Source organism: Zootoca vivipara, chromosome 6 (assembly GCF_965207765.1).
Source record: "Zootoca vivipara chromosome 6, rZooViv2.hap1.1, whole genome shotgun sequence".
Taxonomy (NCBI): Eukaryota; Metazoa; Chordata; class Lepidosauria; order Squamata; family Lacertidae; genus Zootoca; species Zootoca vivipara.
The window spans coordinates 68,194,532-68,213,200 of NC_142589.1; the positions used below are offsets into that span (position 1 = coordinate 68,194,532).

The 18,669-nt window shown below is 46.6% G+C and overlaps 1 protein-coding gene and 1 long non-coding RNA gene across 2 annotated transcripts; one reads left to right on the forward strand and one right to left on the reverse strand.

Annotated features, from left to right (window-relative positions):
• Positions 1-6,795: 6,795 nt before the first annotated feature.
• Positions 6,796-7,704, reverse strand: LOC148685389 (uncharacterized). Its single transcript, XR_015950340.1, has 2 exons — positions 7,363-7,704; positions 6,796-7,077 (listed from the first exon to the last, which is right to left on the reverse strand). It is a non-coding gene; the product is annotated as an uncharacterized LOC148685389 (long non-coding RNA).
• A 187-nt stretch (positions 7,705-7,891) lies between these two features.
• Positions 7,892-13,144, forward strand: HSPB6 (heat shock protein family B (small) member 6). The gene is made up of 3 exons (XM_035117078.3): positions 7,892-8,186; positions 11,293-11,415; positions 12,532-13,144. The coding sequence occupies exons 1-3, from the start codon at positions 7,953-7,955 to the stop codon at positions 12,727-12,729; spliced, it is 555 nt and encodes a 184-aa protein (XP_034972969.3). The 5' UTR covers positions 7,892-7,952; the 3' UTR covers positions 12,730-13,144.
• The last annotated feature ends 5,525 nt before the right edge of the window (positions 13,145-18,669 follow it).

Sequence of the window (18,669 nt, forward strand, 5' to 3'; positions counted from 1 at the left end):
TTTGTCTGGCGTCTGTTTTCCTAGCAGCGCCAGGCAAAGGACTCCCCACCCACCCCCTCTACTGCCACCAAGCTTTCTGGGTGCAGTTTTAACCCACTTGGCTGGTCTGCTGCCTTTATGATTATCTGGCTTTTAGCTTATTTTACTGCTTTGTTTTTGATGCTTTTAATTATTTTTGCAAACTGCCATGGGAACAAGATTCAAGAGTAGCATAAAAACATAGTATTTTATTATTATTTTTAAAATGTGAGAAATGGGCTGGCAGTGGAAAGAAAATCCTGTTGTTTTTTCTTCAGGGAAGGGAGAGGTTATACCTGGGTTGAGGTTATACCTGGAAAGGCAACACACCTGTTATCCAAAAGAGTTGAGAGCAGCATTCCAGCCTTTTGGTGTAATCCAGAAGATGCTTTGGAGCAGTCCACACCCGTTCCCAAACTCAATAGTCTGACTATAAGCTACCCTGTTCTTCTGAATGTTTTGATCCCACTGGAGCACCACTGATCTCATGGGATAACTGCCCCACCTAGCCCCAGAGGCAGCTGAACAAGCAGTCTGACTCCTTGCGGAAAATGGTGCTGCTGCTCTTTTAAAATCCTTTGAGAATATGTGCGTGGCAAGGTTCTGAGTGATGGAAACAGCACATGAGCTTTGCGAGCAAGGAGGTTACAATATGGCATTATCTAAAAGTGTGTTGCCTAGTGGTTAGAGCATTGGACTAGGGAGACCAGGGTTTGAATTTCTACTCATCCACAAGGCCCCTGGGTGGCCAGTCACGTGTCTCTCCGCTTAACCTGCCTCACAGGGTTGCTGTGAGGATAAAATGGAGAAGGAGGGGAACCCTGTGTCACCCTGAGCTCCTTGGAGGAGAGATGGGATATTCATATGATAATAAGCTGCTTCTAAGCTATTTGTTTTATAAATAAATCATTTAATGCATTTTCTTAAAACAAAATAGAACATTCCCTACAAACTGGAAACAACTCTGCACATTTTAAAAATATTATTTTTATGGTCAGGCCATGCCCCACTACTCCAATATTCTGGGTTTCAAAATGCATTATAGCCTCATAAAGTTGGGAGGGGGGAAGAGTCTCTGTCCTCAAGTAGAACCAATTAAGTTACCTAGCTACTGAGATCAATAAGTGCTAGGTACAATCCCCTAAATGGCTTGAAACCCCAGTCCTGAAAGGAGTAACTCCCTAGCCATCTTAGGCCCTACAATGGACAGAAGAGGAGCTCTGGCTGCTGCCCAGTTGGTATTTCTCCATGACAGGGCCTTCTCGGTGGTGGTTCCCCATTTGTGGTGTGGCCTCCCTGGAGCAGTAAATCTGTCTCCCTTTGATTATCAGCTATTGCAGTATCTATCCACTAGTGGTTAAGAGCGGTAGACTCCTAATCTGGGGAACCGGGTTCACGTCTCCGTTCCTCCACATGCAGCTGCTGGGTGACCTTGGGCTAGTCACACTTCTCTGAAGACTCTCAGCCCCACTCACCTCACAGAGTGTTTGTTGTGGGGGAGGAAGGGAAAGGAGAATGTTAGCCGCTTTGAGACTAACATTCTCCTTTCCCTTAAAGCAGGATATCAAATCCAAACTCCTCGTCTTCTTCTTCTAGATGTTTTTAAAATGCTTTAAATATGTGCACAGCTTTATGTTTATAATGTGTTGTATTGCTATTCTGAGATTAAACTTTGGGAGGAAGGGTGGGATACAAGTTGAGTAATAATAGTGATGTTTGCCCCCCTCCCAAAGATTTGCAGAGAGATATTCCAGTGTTAGGACATCGCCTCCCCCCCCCCTCATCATTGAACATAGTTAATAGTACACACTTTTATCATCTCCTTGGGCTAGGGAAAGATATCCCCTCCCCTTCAACATATTCCCTGCCCCTGCTGCTTCTCAACTCTAAATTATTCTCTCCCCAGACTGCTTTTTCACTTAAAAGAATTGTGTTAGGGCTTCACAGCGGCATTCATTTGCAGGTAATGTATAATTAGCCCCTTCTAAATAAATATACTTCATGGATCAATGCCTTGTCGTGGCGAAGGGGCTTGAATAACTCAGAGAAGCTATGAGCTATGCCATGCAGGGCCACCCAAGATGGACAGGTCATAGTGGAGAGTTTTGACTAAACGTGATCCACCTGGAGAAGGAACTGGCAAGCCACTCCAGTATCCCTGCCAAGAAAACTCCATGGACAAAGACAGCAGGCATATAAAAGTTATGACGCTGGAAGATGAGCCCCTCAGGTCGGAAGGCGTCCAACATGCTACTGAGGAAGAGCGGAGGACAAGTACAAGTAGATTCAGAGCTGATGAAGCGGCTGGGCCAAAGCCGAAAGGACGCTCAGTTACGGATATGCCTGGAAGCGAAAGGAAAGTCCGATGCTGTAAAGAAAAATATTGCATAGGAACCTGGAATGTAAGAACCATGAATAGAGGTAAGCTGGATGTGGTCAAAAATGAGATGACAAGAATAAATATCGACATCCTGGGCATCAGTGAACTAAAATGGAAGGGAATGGGTGAATTCAGTTCGGGTGACTATCATATCTACTACTGTGGGCAAGAATCCTGTAGAAGAAATGGAGTGGCCCTCATAGTCAACAAAAGAGTGGCAAAAGCTGTAATGGGATGCAATCTCAAAAATGACAGAATGATCTCGATACGAATCCAAGGCAGACCTTTTAACATCACAGTAATCCAAGTTTATGCACCAACTACCGGTGCTGAAGAAAGTGAAATTGACCAATTCTATGAAGACCTACAACACCTTCTAGAAATGACACCAAAGAAGGATGTTCTTCTCATTACAGGGGATTGGAATGCTAAAGTAGGGAATCAAGAGATAAAAGGAACAACTGGCAAGTTTGGCCTTGGAGTTCAAAATGAAGCAGGGCAAAGGCTAATAGAGTTCTGTCAAGAGAACAAGCTGGTCATCACAAACACTCTCTTCCAACAACACAAGAGACGACTCTACACATGGATATCACCAAATGGGCAGCATCGAAATCAGATTGATTATATTCTCTGCAGCCAAAGATGGAGAAGCTCTATACAGTCAGCAAAAACAAGACCTGGAGCTGACTGTAACTCAGATCATCAGCTTCTTATAGCAAAATTCCAGCTTAAACTGAAGAAAGTAGGAAAAACCACTGGGCCAGTAAGATACAATCTGAATCAAATCCCTTATGAATACACAGTGGAAGTGAGGAACAGGTTTAAGGATTTAGATTTGGTGGACAGAGTGCCTGAAGAACTATGGATGGAGGCTCGTAACATTATACAGGAGGCAGCAACGAAAACCATCCCAAGGAAAAGGAAATGCAAGAAGGCAAAATGGCTGTCCAACGAGGCCTTACGAATAGCGGAGGAGAGGAGGCAAGCAAAATGCAAGGGAGATAGGGAAAGATACAGGAAACTGAATGCAGATTTCCAAAAAACAGCAAGGAGAGATAAGAGGGTCTTCTTAAATGAGCAATGCAAAGAAATAGAGGAAAACAATAGAATGGGGAAAACCAGAGATCTGTTCAAGAAAATTGGAGATATGAAAGGAACATTTCGTACAAAGATTACCATAATCAAGGACAAAAGTGGTAAGGACCTAACAGAAGCAGAAGACATCAAGAAGAGGTGGCAAGAATACACAGAGGAATTATACCAGAAAGATATGGAGGTCTCGTACACCCCAGGTAGTGTGGTTGCTGACCTTGAGCCAGACATCTTGGAGAGTGAAGTCAAATGGGCCTTAGAAAGCACTGCTAATAACAAAGCCAGTGGAAGTGATGATATTCCAGCTGAACTATTTAAAATTTTAAAAGATGATGCTGTTAAGGTGCTACACCCAATATGCCAGCAAGTTTGGAAAACTCAGCAATGGCCAGAGGATTGGAGAAGATCAGTCTACATCCCAATTCCAAAGAAGGGCAGTGCCAAAGAATGCTCCAACTACCGCACAATTGCGCTCATTTCACACGCTAGCAAGGTTATGCTTAAAATTCTACAAGGCAGGCTTAGGCAGTATGTGGACCGAGAACTCCCAGAAGTGCAAGCTGGATTTCGAAAGGGCAGAGGAACCAGAGACCAAATAGCAAACATGCGCTGGATTATGGAGAAAGCTAGAGAGTTCCAGAAAAACGTCTACTTCTGCTTCATTGACTATGCAAAAGCCTTTGACTGTGTCGACCACAGCAAACTATGGCAAGTTCTTGAAGAAATGGGAGTGCCTGATCACCTCATCTGTCTCCTGAGAAATCTCTATGTGGGACAAGAAGCTACAGTTAGAACTGGATATGGAACAACTGATTGGTTCAAAATTGGGAAAGGAGTACGACAAGGTTGTATATTGTCTCCCTGCTTATTTAACTTATATGCAGAATTCATCATGCGAAAGGCTGGACTAGATGAATCCCAAGCCGGAATTAAGATTGCCGGAAGAAATATCAACAACCTCAGATATGCAGATGACACAACCTTGATGGCAGAAAGTGAGGAGGAATTAAAGAACCTTTTAATGAGGGTGAAAGAGGAGAGCGCAAAATATGGTCTGAAGCTCAACATCAAAAAAACCAAGATCATGGCCACTGGTCCCATCACCTCCTGGCAAATAGAAGGGGAAGAAATGGAGGCAGTGAGAGATTTTACTTTCTTGGGCTCCTTGATCACTGCAGATGGTGACAGCAGTCACGAAATTAAAAGACGCCTGCTTCTTGGGAGAAAAGCAATGACAAACCTAGATAGCATCTTAAAAAGCAGAGACATCACCTTGCCGACAAAGGTCCGTATAGTTAAAGCTATGGTTTTCCCAGTAGTGATGTATGGAAGTGAGAGCTGGACCATAAAGAAGGCTGATCGCCGAAGAATTGATGCTTTTGAATTATGGTGCTGGAGGAGACTCTTGAGAGTCCCATGGACTGCTAGAAGATCAAACCTATCAATTCTTAAGGAAATCAGCCCTGAGTGCTCCCTGGAAGGACAGATCGTGAAGCTGAGGCTCCAATACTTTGGCCACCTCATGAGAAGAGAAGAATCCTTGGAAAAGACCCTGATGTTGGGAAAGATTGAGGGCACTAGGAGAAGGGGACGACAGAGGACAAGATGGTTGGACAGTGTTCTCGAAGCTACGAACATGAGTTTGACCAAACTACGGGAGGCAGTGCAAGACAGGAGTGCCTGGCGTGCTATGGTCCATGGGGTCACGAAGAGTCGGACACGACTAAACGACTAAACAACAACAACAGGGGCACATCCTAAGGATTTCAATAAGAATGTTTTAAGTATACACTGACAATTCTCCCAGTTGAAACTGAGAGGAGCTAACAGTGCCAGAAGATTGGAACATTTGTGCTCATACCACAGATGTTAATTTCGTAAAATACTTTTCAGGGAAACAAAGCAGCTTTACTAGTCTCAAATTAATTAGCCTAATAAAGGCCTTGAGCAGGAAGTTGGGCTGCTATCCCTTCAGTTTCAAAGGAGATTTGGCATTTGAAAGGTATGTCTCCCAAACCCAAACCCACAGCTTGCTATAGAAGGCAAGTGTACCGGTACTTGTGGGGAGAGATGACTGCTGTATGTAAACTGCTAAGTGTTTACAACTGCTAAGTGTCCATTAGAATGCCATTTAGTGTATCTTTCCTACACTTGTGGACCAAACACCATGGAGAGAAGTTCAAACAGGTCAGAAGACCTGATCCTGCAGGCTTGTTTTATATTACAGTACTTTCCAACCAAGGTTATTACTGCATTCACCTGTGAGTCAAGTGTTGACCAGTTGTGTGGTCTACATGTCAAGATCCCAAGCTGCTTATTGAAAAAGCTGAACCATAAGACTCTTGTTTGTGAAAGCCTCAAAATATAATATAGAGTCCCTTCTTTCCAACTACCTTTGCTTATAAAGGAGCGAAATTTGCCGTGTTAGTTCTCCCTCAGAGATTTGGATTAGAGGTGTGAAATATTTCCCAAAATGGTGACTTGAGGGAAATACCTGTACTGTCGAGAAACTACAGGATTTCTGCAGTAGGTGGAGGTGTGAATCAGTCCCTTTAGCATGCTATGTCCCATTAAATCAAAGTGGGGTGATTTGTGACCCTCCAGGTACTGCTGGACTCCAACTCCCATCAGCCCAGCCAGCTTGGCCAATGAGACAGGGATTATGGTGTTGTAGTCAGATAACATCTGGAGAGCGACAGGTCCTGCAGTAAATGAACGAGTTAACCATGTTTACATCTTTTGGAGCAGAGCTCCTGGGCTTCCTGTATCCTATCCCCAGTTGGCATCCTGGATTATCCTGCTTTGTGAAGGGAACCCCCAGGTCCTTTGCAGGCAGTGCTACATAAAGGGAGAAGCTGGTGAAGCAGCTAAGCATGCTGGGTATGTGCTGTCTCTTCCATCAATCCATCGCCTGGTTCCTGCAGGGTTGGTCCAGTGAGCTCAGGGTTCTGCCTTGGGCTGAGGAAGGGCAAGCAAGTATCTACATGTTGCCAGGCGCAACAGGGATGCTTCCACTTGCGCTGAAAGGCAGCGCAAGCATTTTAAATAAATTAATGCTTTGTGAACATTTCCAAACTCCTTTATTAGGTCATGTCACTGACACACACCATATATTTAAAGTGCATGGCTTCCCCCTCCCCAAGGCTCCCAAGAGCTGTGGAACTACGATTCCCAGCAACACCCTTAACAAATTACAGTTCCCAGGATTACTATCATGCTAGAAGGCAAAGCCAGCAGGAAGGAAAGGAAACAAGCGAATGTGGGTTGCAGGAAACGGTATTAGGGACATAAAAGTGGAGAGGTGGTGGTGTTTTTCTGTAAAGATATTTTATTGCATTTTACAATATATACAAAAACCAGAAGAACTGATGACAACAGATGAAAAAACTATCAGCACATAGAATATGTACATTTACTTCTGCAGCCTAAGGAACAAAGTCCAATCCATGGAAGAAAAAAGAAAAGCTGTCTTCACAGTTTAAAAAAACAAACACCCAGAGAATATTAGTGTTATTTAACTGTGAAGTGAAGTTCAGATTTGGCAGGCTTGTGTCCATGGTTGTCTTCAATAATGAAGGTTGCCCTGCCTATGTGATAAAGGAATGAACGCCAAATTATACAAAAATGTCTGGATTTGTGGAAATCTCAAATTATAGCGTACTTTCCCCCATGGTAGTTTTATCCCACTGCGAGTGGCGAAAGCGGAGACGGCCGACTCTATGCCATGTCTCTTCTCTGTTGGTGGGGAGGGTCCCTAACTATCATCCGATGTAAACACCACAAACCTCAAGAGTGCTAACTTTACATTCCGAAACAAATCTTGAAAAGATCTGTTAACGCGCGCGCTCTTTCAAAGGGAAACAAGGACTCACGTTTCTTCCCTCGGTGTATTTTCGGCTCACCATCGTAACGTCTGAAATGGGGGCGGGAGCGGGCGGGGCAGCTCTGACCGACGGGAAGAAAAATGTGCCCCCCCCCATAACTAACCTCCTGTCCTCAATTCAGACGTTACCGTTACACTGCCCTCCCACTTTGCAGCGTCGCAGGGCCGTTGTTCAACGTGGGAACGGGCTGGATCGGAGCTCAAAGCCGGGGAAACGCCGAGAGAACCTTCCCGGCTGCCTCCTTTCCAGAATAGAATCATGATGACACGGATGATCCTGGGACACCTTCCCCCGCTGCGCCCGGGAGAGAGCTGAGCCGCGCCTCTGCCCATTGGTTCTCACGTGAGCCTCGATGACAGGCCCCGCCCCCTTTCCGTGGCCCCGCCCACCTGGGCGCTTCGCGGGGCTTCCCGCTCCGTCCCGAAAGCTCTTCTGCGTTCCAGCGGCTTCCAGGGGGCGGAGCCGGCCGGTTATAAAAGGCGCCGCGGCGGGTCGGGCTCGGGGTGTGAGCCGCTCGCCTTGGTCTCTGTTTTGCGCGTCTCCGTCTGCTCGCTCGCCCGCCTTCGCCTCTCCGCGCCATGGACATCGCCATCCACCACCCCTGGATGCGGCGGCCCCTGGGCTTCCCTTCGGGCTTCCCGTCGCTCTTCCCTCCGCGTCTTTTCGACCAGAGGTTCGGCGAAGGGCTCTTCGAGAGCGACTTGTTCCCGGCCACGCTCAGCCCCTATTACATGCGCACGCCGAGCCTGCAGATGCCTGCGATGCCTGCGATGCCCGCAATGCCTCAGATGCCGGACACGGGGCTTTCGGAGGTAGGTGCGCCTTGCGTTAAGTTTTGAATGCATTTGGGGCTTTTGTGCGGAATTGCACCAGAAAAGAAAAAGGATCACGGGAAAAGTTAGTTTTCTAATTCCCTCCCCCACATGTATGTCGTGGTGCCTCTGGCCGTGTGCAGAGTGCTTTTTTGGCCGAGCAACAGCGCAGCAGGTCCCCCGCCTAACTGCAGGCTGCTGAGAGGGTTGCTTAGGATTAAAAGGGAATAGAAATGCCCAAAGATGGGTAGCGCTCGATGTCTGGACCTGAGTCGTGGGAATGGCTGTGCCTGCGTGTCGGGAATGTGACGCTTCCTGCGGGGAAACGGTCTACGGACTCGAAAGTAGTGCTGCTGCTGCTGCCAATTGGTGAAGGTGCGAGCTTGAAAGAGGAAAGGGTGCCAAGGGGCTGGCAGGCTGTGCTTACCTATTATGGTAACATTCTTCAGCCTCCCCAGCTGGCCCTATGGGGGAGCAGGGGGGAGACAATGCCAGTTGGGTTGTCTTGCTCTGCGGGGAAGGGGTTGGCATGCAGGACTCCTGCCTCTCAACCCGCCCCCTGCCCACCGGACTCTTGCTATACAGAAGACACACTGTCTTGCTGGCTCTCTGCCCACAACTGCCTTGCCCCAGATCAGATTACAGTATTTGTCTGTCTAGCCCAGCACCGCCTGCTCTGACCGGCAGTGGCTCTCCAGGGAGATAATTTCCCCACGTTGCTGGATAGCTGATCCCAAACTGGAGGAGTTGGGAACTGAACCTTGGACCTCCTCCATCACCACAGATAGTTGTTGCCTATATTAGAGATGCTTTCTCGCTCAGTCGGACATTGGCTGTTGTTCCTGCTGTCCACACAGTGGTGGAGAATCCAAAGAATTTCCCCCACCTCCAAGTCCCTTCTGCTTGCGGTTAGAACGGGAGGGGCCGGGGGTTGAATCAGGGTCTTTCTCTGCATGCAAAAGAGCTGTGGTCATCAGTTCCATAAATAATAATGACTAAATAATATGTAATTGGATCTGGGAAACGAGGGGTGCTTTTAAGGGCTGTGGCATTAAGACCCAACTGTTAGAATTCATCCGTGGGGAGATTTCAGCGCAGCCTTGCGCTGCTGCTGCTGCTGCCGCCACTGCCACTTAACTCCCCATGCATGACTGGCATACTTTGGCTTTTTCTGTCTTGCGACTGCTTTTTCCAGTGTGCTTCATCACACCCCTTGGCAGGGAGATTGCTCCTGTGTTCTTGGTGCACTGGCTCTAAATATACAGCGATCCTACCTAGAAGAGCTGCGTGTTGACCCTGAGGGATAGCTCAGTCAGTAGTGCCCGAGACTCTTCAATCTTGGGTTTGAGTCCCACATCGGGCGAAAGATTCTTGCATTGCAGGGAGTTGGACTGGATTAACCCTTGTGGCCCCTTCCAACTCTACAATTCTATGATATGCTTAGATAGCTAGAAAAGGGTGTAAAATACAGAGCATTCTCACCCATATCATAAAGGGTTGTGTTTAGCCTGGAGGGGTTGTTGCCATGTTGGTTTCTGTAACTGCAACCCAGTGCTCATAAAGTGGCTTCATGGTGGCTCTAACTTATTACAGTATTTAACAATTACTTCCAGTAGCACCTTAGAGACCAACTAAGTTTATCTTTGGTATGAGCTTTCGTGTGCATGCACACTTCTTCAGATCCGAAGCTCATACCATGACAAATTTAGTTGGTCTCTAAGGTGCTATTGGAAGGAATTTTTTTATTTTGTTTCGACTACGGCAGACCAACATGGCTACCTACCTGTTATTATTTAACAGTTATTAAAGTGGCTAATTTCTTTCCTAAACACTGTGCATATATTAAAAGATAATATCAGAGGCTGGGAACTTTGTCAGCCCAACGACAACCTTTTTTTTTTTTAAAAAAAAGAGCAATTTATTAAATTTTCAAATAAACACATTAAACAATAACAAAACATTCAACAACAAACACAACAACACACAATAAACACAAAATTTTATCCTTTTAACATCTATTCAACTATCTCTTATTCCCTGTGCTCTGCCGAGCTTTGACTTCCCTCCCACCCCTCATTCGGTTTTCTTATCCACTCCTGTCTCACAGTTCCTTTACTCCCTCTACTTAAAGTCATTTTGTAGGATTTATTTCAGTCCTGCAAGTGTCTTTAAACTTCTACAGTTCCTCTCCATATAGTCCACAAATTTACTCCAGTCTTTTTGGAACCTTGCCTCTCCCTGGTTTCGGATCCTGCTAGTCAGCCTTGCTAGTTCCGCATAGTCCATCCAACGACAACCTTTTGTGTTGGCGGGCGAGGCCAGAGCCGAGAATGAGCAGAGCAGCGAATGTGAATTCTGCCTTATGCAGTCAGCTAGTCCCTGCACACCCTGGCATACCTGTTTGGTCCTGCATCCAGACAAACAAGAAGTCTTAGCAGAATTCAATGACATATTCCACCCAGGCAGAAACCTTCAAAGAGGGTGCGGTCTCAGAAGAAGGGTGTGATCTGGGGAGATTCTCAGGGGCCAGGTAAGACCTGGAGGGCAGCATTTTGTCCCTGGGCCTGGGCATCCGATCCCTGGATTAAGACAGTTGTTGCTCACAGTCTGGTAATGCATGATATAAAAGGAAGAAGGAATGGTGAGGGAAGAGGAAAGCAAGCTCTGCGCCTTCACGTGTGTAGTGAGGTGGCTGTCCAAACCCTTTGGCTGTGTGCAGTATGTTACTAGAGCACTTACTTTCTCCCCCAGGCCTTTGATGGACTGCGGTGGTGTTTGCTATTAGTTGTGCTTCTGTTATTGAGGATGTCCCCCCCCCCCCCCCGTAGACGTGTTTTTTATTATAATGTATTTGTGTTTATTGTGCTCTCAGTATCTCTTGTTTGGGAGACTTTGTTCAGCAGGCAACTAACAAGTTCAATGAGTTATAATCATCCATGCTAAATATGCCCAGTGGTGTTAGTGCCTACCCTGTGGCTTGTTTAAAAAAACAGTAAAAGGGTGTTGACTTGTCCACAACAGTACCCCTGTGGGCAGGGGGAGCTGGCCTGCAGAAGATGCTGTCTGTTGAATCCAGTTTTTACTTTGTTTTCCCCCTTCCACCCAGATGAAGATGGACAAAGACAAGTTCTCTGTGTTGTTGGATGTGAAGCATTTTTCACCTGAAGAGATGAGCGTGAAGGTGATTGGGGACTACATCGAAGTTCATGCCAAGCATGAGGAACGGCCGGTATGTGGCTTCATGGGTTTTTTGTGGGGTGGCCCTGACCTAAAAACTCCCTGTGGTGGTCGTAGGCCAGCAAAATCTGGGGATCTACCATCCTTGAGCTGCCATCGGCTAAGCCGCCTGGGAATGATGGGGGTTGTGGTTCAGCAACTTCTGAGGACCCGAGGTTGAAGAACACTGGCATATCCAAAAGCAGGAAGTTAAAGCTGCCATGCTAAGTCAACCTCGGAAGCAAATCCTATTGAACTCCAGAGTCCTCTTAGTCTGTGTGCAGGGATTTGGAAACCTCACTGGCTGGAACTGCCTGGAAAAACATCTGCTGTTGCTGCACCACCAGTGTCCAGAGCAGAATCTGTGGCCCTCCAGAGGTTGTTGGAATCGCAACTTGCATTGATCCCAACCAACAGGGTTTACGGCATGGGGTGCAGGGAATTGTAGTTCAGCAACATCTGGAGGGGCCACAGATCTTGCCCCCCCCCAACAAGCCTTGCCTGAAATGTGTGAAAACTACATGCATCAGTAAATAAGGCATGTGTTGCCGCCTGAACTCCCTGTTTGAGTTGCCTTGGGCAGGCAAGATAAAGCAACTAACCAATGTAATAAAATAATTCAGAAGTAACTTTGGAACTCCCTGCCTATTGATATCAAGCAGGCGCCTTCACTGCACTCTCTTTCAGTGCCTGCTAAAAACATTCCTGTTGAGACAAGCTTGTCCAGATATTGACTGATGTGGTTTTAATGTTTTAGTATTTTATCCAGGCATCCCCAAACTTCGACCTTCCAGATGTTTTGGACTACAATTCCCATCTTCCCTGACCACTGGTCCTGTTAGCTAGGGATCATGGGAGTTGTAGGCCAAAACATCTGGAGGGCCGCAGTTTGGGGATGCCTGATTTTACCTCTCGTATGCCCTTCCTAGAAGTAGGGTTTTTAATTTTTACTTGATGTTAATGGTTTATCTTCCATAAACTGTGTTGACCTTTTTCTTTTTAGACTATCAAGCAGTGTGTAAATTTCGTGAAATAAAAAAACCAAAAACTTCCTGGCTTCTTGTCGAGAGTGCAGATTTCTGGACCCCCTTCGTCACTTGCCTGTTTTTTGCTTCTCCACTCTTTATAGGATGAGCACGGCTACATCTCCCGGGAGTTCCACCGCCGCTACATGATCCCCAAGGGGGTTGACCCGGCAGCCATCACCTCGGCCCTGTCTCCCGACGGGGTGCTATCCATCACGGCACCGACTACTCAGGCTCTTCCCGGAGTGGAGCGCAGCATCCCCATCAGCCGCCAGGAAAAGCCTGCCGTCACTGGAAAGTAATAGGGTAGCAGCCTAGCTTGGCTTTTTGCTCTCGGTTGTTACCGGAAGCCAGCAAGCATCTCAGGCCTGCTCTCCCCTCGCTAGTAGCTGCAAGGGCTGCTCACTCTTCACAGAAGTGACATTCCCCTCTGCCCGCTCCCTGCTGAGGTTCTGGCAGCAGAGACTATATATTGCCTCTAGGGTGGTGATCCCTTAGTGCAATTTCCCTACACTCCAGTAGGATCTTCCTGGAGTAGAGATTGGGCTCTTTCTTCTTCTGGCTAGGAGTACCCTTGTGTTGCAGGCTTACACTGTTCATGCCAAACTCCTTGCTTTGTATAAATACAGATGCCACTTAACTTGGGTACATGTTCTTGCTTAAAAAATGAATGTCACACTGATACTTGCTAATAAACATGATATTTCTGCCTTCTAAGTGTGTGATTGCATCTGGATGTGGGAGGGCAATGAACCTTAAGGCAGCACCAGCAGGGAAGGTGGGTGGTAGCAAGTTTCCACATCACACTGACCATGGCATTGACCACTGTATTCCAGATTAGAGCATAAGAGCCTGGCAAGATCAGGCCTATCCAGCAGCATATTCCTTGAAGTGAAGGAGCAAGACATGGGCATAAGCGCCCTCTCCCTAGCAATCCATAAAACACTCTAAAAAGGATGGTTATTTTGCAGAAGCCATGCTGATTCTTCTCTAGCAAAGCTTGTTCTTCTGTTTTCTCGATGCCTTCCACCAGTTTTCCCAGGACAGATGTCAGGCTAACTGGTTTGCAACAGCCCAAATCCCAATATATTTCCCAAATACTTAATCTTACACTAGCCACTTTCCACTCTTCTGGTACAAAGGCTGATTATTAGTGACAAGCTGCATGTTCTTGTTAGATCAGCAGTTTTGCATTTGATTTCTCTTATCTTAATGCTCTGAGGGCTGTCATCTGGACCCAATGACTTCTTTTGAATTGGTTGAGGACGCCTAGAGCATCATTGTGCGACGCCAATATTTGCAGTAGAAGCTGGCAAGAGGGTTTGGTTGTTAAACCCCTGGGAATTGTAGCTCTGTGCTCTGTGCCCTCACGGCACCCTTAGCAAATTGCCCTTCCTAGAATTCTTTGGGGGAAGCTATGATATTCAAAGTGCAGATGGGGCCTAACTTAGGCTCATTAATTTGAGTGGGTCTACTCTCAGCAGGGACGTGGGTGGCACTGGGTTAAACCACAGAGCCTAGGGCTTGCCGATCAGAAGGTCTGCAGTTCGAGTCCCCGCAATGGGGTGAGCTCCCGTTGCTCGGTCCCAGCTCCTGTCAACCTAGCAGTTTGAAAGCACGTCAAAGTGCAAGTACCGGTAGATAAATAGGTTCTGCTACAGCGGGAAGGTAAACGGCGTTTCTGTGTGCTGCTCTGGTTCGCCGGAAGCAGCTTTGTCATGCTGGTCACATGACCTGGAAGCTGTACACCAGCTCCCTCGGCCAATAATGCGAGATGAGCACCACAACCCCAGAGTCGGTCACGACTGGACCTAATGGTCAGGGGTCCCTTTACCTTTTACTCTCAGCAGAGCTTATCTAACACTGGCTTATGTAGCACCATGAAGCTATGTTTTGTGCAGTTGCAGCCATGTGAACCTGAAGCTTAACAGACTCACTTGAATTACCCCTCAATGTCCAGAACAATCGTCTATTGCCCCCGTCCTAATTGCCATTCAAGCTTCTGATTTTAAAATGGTAATTACAAAATGGCTTTGCATGCCGTGTTTAAGATGCGTGAATCCTTGCACATTTCCAGATGTCTCTGCATGTATAGGCAAGTAGCAAACGTGTTTAAAATGTACCGTGTCTTGACATCTGTGGGCACTGTAGTCATGGCAGAGACACGCAATACGCATTCCACAAACGATGGAAACTTGGTGAACTGCCTAATCCATTGTGGATTAAATATATTTATTTTTGCAGAGGAGTATTTTGCAGCAAAACAGTCTTGTCGGTTTGCAAGTCTTAACAAATTGGTTATGGGAAACCCAGCCAGATGTGGGTGGGGTATAAGTAATAAATTTTTTATTATTATGATGGCGAAAGTTTTTGTGGACTACAGTTCCAACTTCATTGGGTGCATCTGATACTGGAACATTCTGCTTGGGGGGGGGCACCTGGTTCTGTCTGGATGGCTATTACAGGTACTGGGTATGACAGGATTTTGGTCTGATTCAGCAGGGACCTCCTAGCTGTGGCCTTATTTCAGCTGGGGAAAGAAGTTCCCCAGAGTTACCAGGCTGCAAATTTTTACTAGTCTTTTTGCCCTTGCAGATGGGGGACAGAATCTGCTTCAATGGCTGCCTGCTACATTTCTATGCCCTGATACTAAAGAATAGGCTTGACTTTCTTGCCAGTCCACTCACTTTCTGTAGTAAGCATGGAGGAGAAAAAGTGCTTCACTCTCTTTGGCCTGCCTGCCTCTAACTCCTTGCCTCCTGTGGCGAGTAGTCTAGTATTTAAACAGCCTAGCATGGCACCCTTAGACTAGCATCTGTTACTTTGCTTAATTTGTACAGTACTGACTTTGCCATGGCAGTAAAGAAGACAGGGCTTTGAAGCTCTAATCTCTGCAGATGGAGAGAATCTCTTTCTTAGCCCAAGGGCCACATTAACTTTCTGGGCACCATATTGTCATTCTTTTCTTTAGAGGGACTTTACAACAGGGAAGATGCAGGCTGCCTACAAGCTCCCAGATAAAGCTCCGCAGCATTATCCCAAGTTTCTATGTTAATGCTGCAAAGGATGGTATTTTGTTTAACGCTGCTAAACTAGACGCTAATCTTTGTTGGCGGAAGAGGAAGTGTTGTACATTTTCCCAAGCAACCAGAGGAGGAAACACAAGACTTCATGCACTTCCTACGGCCAATATATAATCACTTGGTTCAACCAGGCTAGCTTTCTGCACATATGCCAGTAAGTGAGCAAATCTAGATGCAAAGGTGGGCAGAAAAGTGAAAATAAAATTTAACATTGTATAGAAGGCTAGCTTCTACACACATGCTCCCTCGCCCAAGTTTTTTTCCAGGGACAGTTCCTGGATTTACAGAAGCCGTCCCGGTTTCTGATTTGATCCCGGAATGTCCCACTTTCCTTGGGACGTCCCTATTTTCATCGGAGAAATGTTGGAGGGTATGGAGTTATGCGACCCCCGAGTTAAGTAGCTATACAACACTAGAAGATATCTGAAGGCAGCCCTGTACAGGTTTTTAATGTTGTGTGTGTGTGTGTGTGTGTGTGTGTGTGTGTGTGTGTGTGTGTGTGTGTGTTGGAAGCTGTCCAGAGTGGCTGGGGCAACCCAGTCAGATGGGCTGGGTAGTATTTTATTTTATTATTTTTATTATTATTGAAATGATGGAGGGTATGCTCTACTCCTCCATCCAGGCAAGCAAGAGGTATTATCAGAGTGCAAGGATGTATTCCAGCCAGGCAAGAAGGATGAGAAGCAGGCTAGTTAAGGCATGTAGCTCAGGGAAAGAGGGTGTGACTTTGCAGTGTCCCCTGGCCCAGGTACAGAGATGTGCAGGCTTAAAAACAACAGGGCTTTCTTGCCCACTAACAAAGGAGGTGGAGGTGTGGGCTGTGGCTCTGCCAAGCAAACATGAAAAATCTTTCACTCTTGACTTTTCTTTCTAGCGCCACTGTGTCGTAAGAAACAGACTTATTCAGCGAAGGCAGTGACCACAAAATAGGAAATAAAGAGAACAACACTTGAGCACAGAGTCAAGAGTACCATTACAGCTAGCTTGGACAGAAAACCCTCTGCACCAGGGTGTAACTCCTAAAGAACGGAATAAAAAGGGACACATTCTTCAAGTTGTCAGTACTTGCCCATGTTAAAACTTAATGAGCTTTGGTTCAGAAAGCAAGTTAAAAGAAGGGGGAAAAGCTGGCAGCCTCCCAAATGAAAAACCACAAGTTTCCTTTGCTTTGCCTTTTCCAAAAGCAGAGGTTGGCAATGGGGTTCCCCCAGAGTCTCCTCACCCCATTGAAATTAGGCTTCAAAGAAGTGCGCTATTATAGCCAAGAGAAAATAGGTTGTAGTGTGTGCTTGGCTGCAGTCTCTCTGCTTTGCAAATGTGCCTACTGGCCCAGAAAACATTGGCAACCTCTGCCCTTATGGCACTGTGATCTACTACATGAATACAGGGATACCTCTGCAGGGCAAACTGGCTGTGGATTCATAGAATCCTAGATCATCCCTGCTTATATGCACACAAGTTTTTGTTTTGTTTTTTGCAGCCTCTACATATCATCACCCTCAAAATGCCATTCCACTTCCCCGCTCCCTCATGTAATCCGGATTTACTTTTGCTTACTGACTTTCCCGCAGAAACATTAAACCCAGATTAAATGGGGGAATCAGGGGTGATATTTTGAGGGGTGGAGGGTCATTTGGACACTGCACAAAATTCCTGGAGTGGTGGAGCATCTGCTTTGCATGCAGAAGGTCCTGGGTTCAAACCCTGGCTTCGTCAGGGAGGGCTAGGAAAGAATCACTGCCTCAAAAACCATGGAGGGTTGCTGCCAGTCAGAGTAGACAGTACTGAGCTGGATGGACCAATGGTCTGACTCAGAGGCACTGACTTGTGCCCCAGATTGTGGGTGCCCAGTGGCACGCATGCGTTTGACGCGACATCATGATAACAGGTGTCCATAGTCTGCACTTTCCAGAGGCAACTGAACAGGGTTCTGAAAGGCTTTCCCCGCTGGGTAACTTAGTGACATGCATCTATTTTGTTTTAATTCAAATGTGTCTGCTGTTTCCTTTTTATTGTGCATTGCCTTGAACCACAGTGCATAAGGTGATTAATAATAATAATAATAATAATAATATGATGCACTAGCTAAAAGGCATTGGACTGTCCCCACCGTGTAATCTTATAACTTAAGTTCTTCCCCTGGTATCCTGGTCACCTTCGCTGCTATGACACAGCAGTTCTCGTGACTCTTCTCAGCAAGGAAAAGACATAAAGATCCATGGGGGTGCGTCTCAAGAGTGCGTTGGCTTTGGACATGGGAAAACGCCAGGGGAAATATTTGCTCGGTCATGGAGCCTGTTGGCTGGCAGCCTAACTTCAGAGGGTAAACTGAGAACCCCATGTAACCTATCCCCAGCTGCTTGGAGTAAGGGTAGGATACACAATTGTCTAATAGTCTATATATATCTATGTTTGTGTGTGTGTGAGGTGGTTCAGCTTCGTCACATTCAAGAATAGGGATAGTTCCCCACCCCCCACCCTGCCATACATCCATAATTTTCCAGACATTGTGGGACTCGGCTGTCGGAAACAGCGTCTGGGTGCAAATTGCTTAAACGTCCAGGAAAATCCGGCAAACCCATGTCGGAAGTGTTTCTGCGAATTTCCTTAAAAATAGCTTCGAAACTTCTTTTTCTTGTTGAGATCTTGCAAAAATGACTTTTGTGTCCAGATTTTCTCCTTTTGAAACACGGCAACCCTATTGTATTCCCTTCTGGGCAACTTCCCAGAGGTCACGTGACGGTGGTGGGAGGGGCCAGAGGCACATACCCTCCCTTTGAAACCCCGGAGAGTTACTGCCGTCAGGGAGCCACTGAGCTAGAATGGACCACTGATCTCTGTTAAGGCAGTTTCCCAGGTTCCTATGGCATTAATGGACCTAAGTTAGTGATGTCCATTCACGTCTATGAGTCTACACTCCCTAATCGTGGATGCAACCCAGTATGTCTTTCCCCACTTCAGTTAAGCGGACAGCTGTCTTCATTTCACCCCATAAAAAGCCACTCTGGGGATCTCCGGCTGTGTCACACTCCACTGACTCACCAGGCCCAAATGTTGCTCTGCCTATCATACTTACCTGGCAGGGGAGACACCATGATCATGTTGCTCTGCCTATCAAGCTCCTGGCGACCTGCCGGCCTGCTATCACTGAGGAAAAGG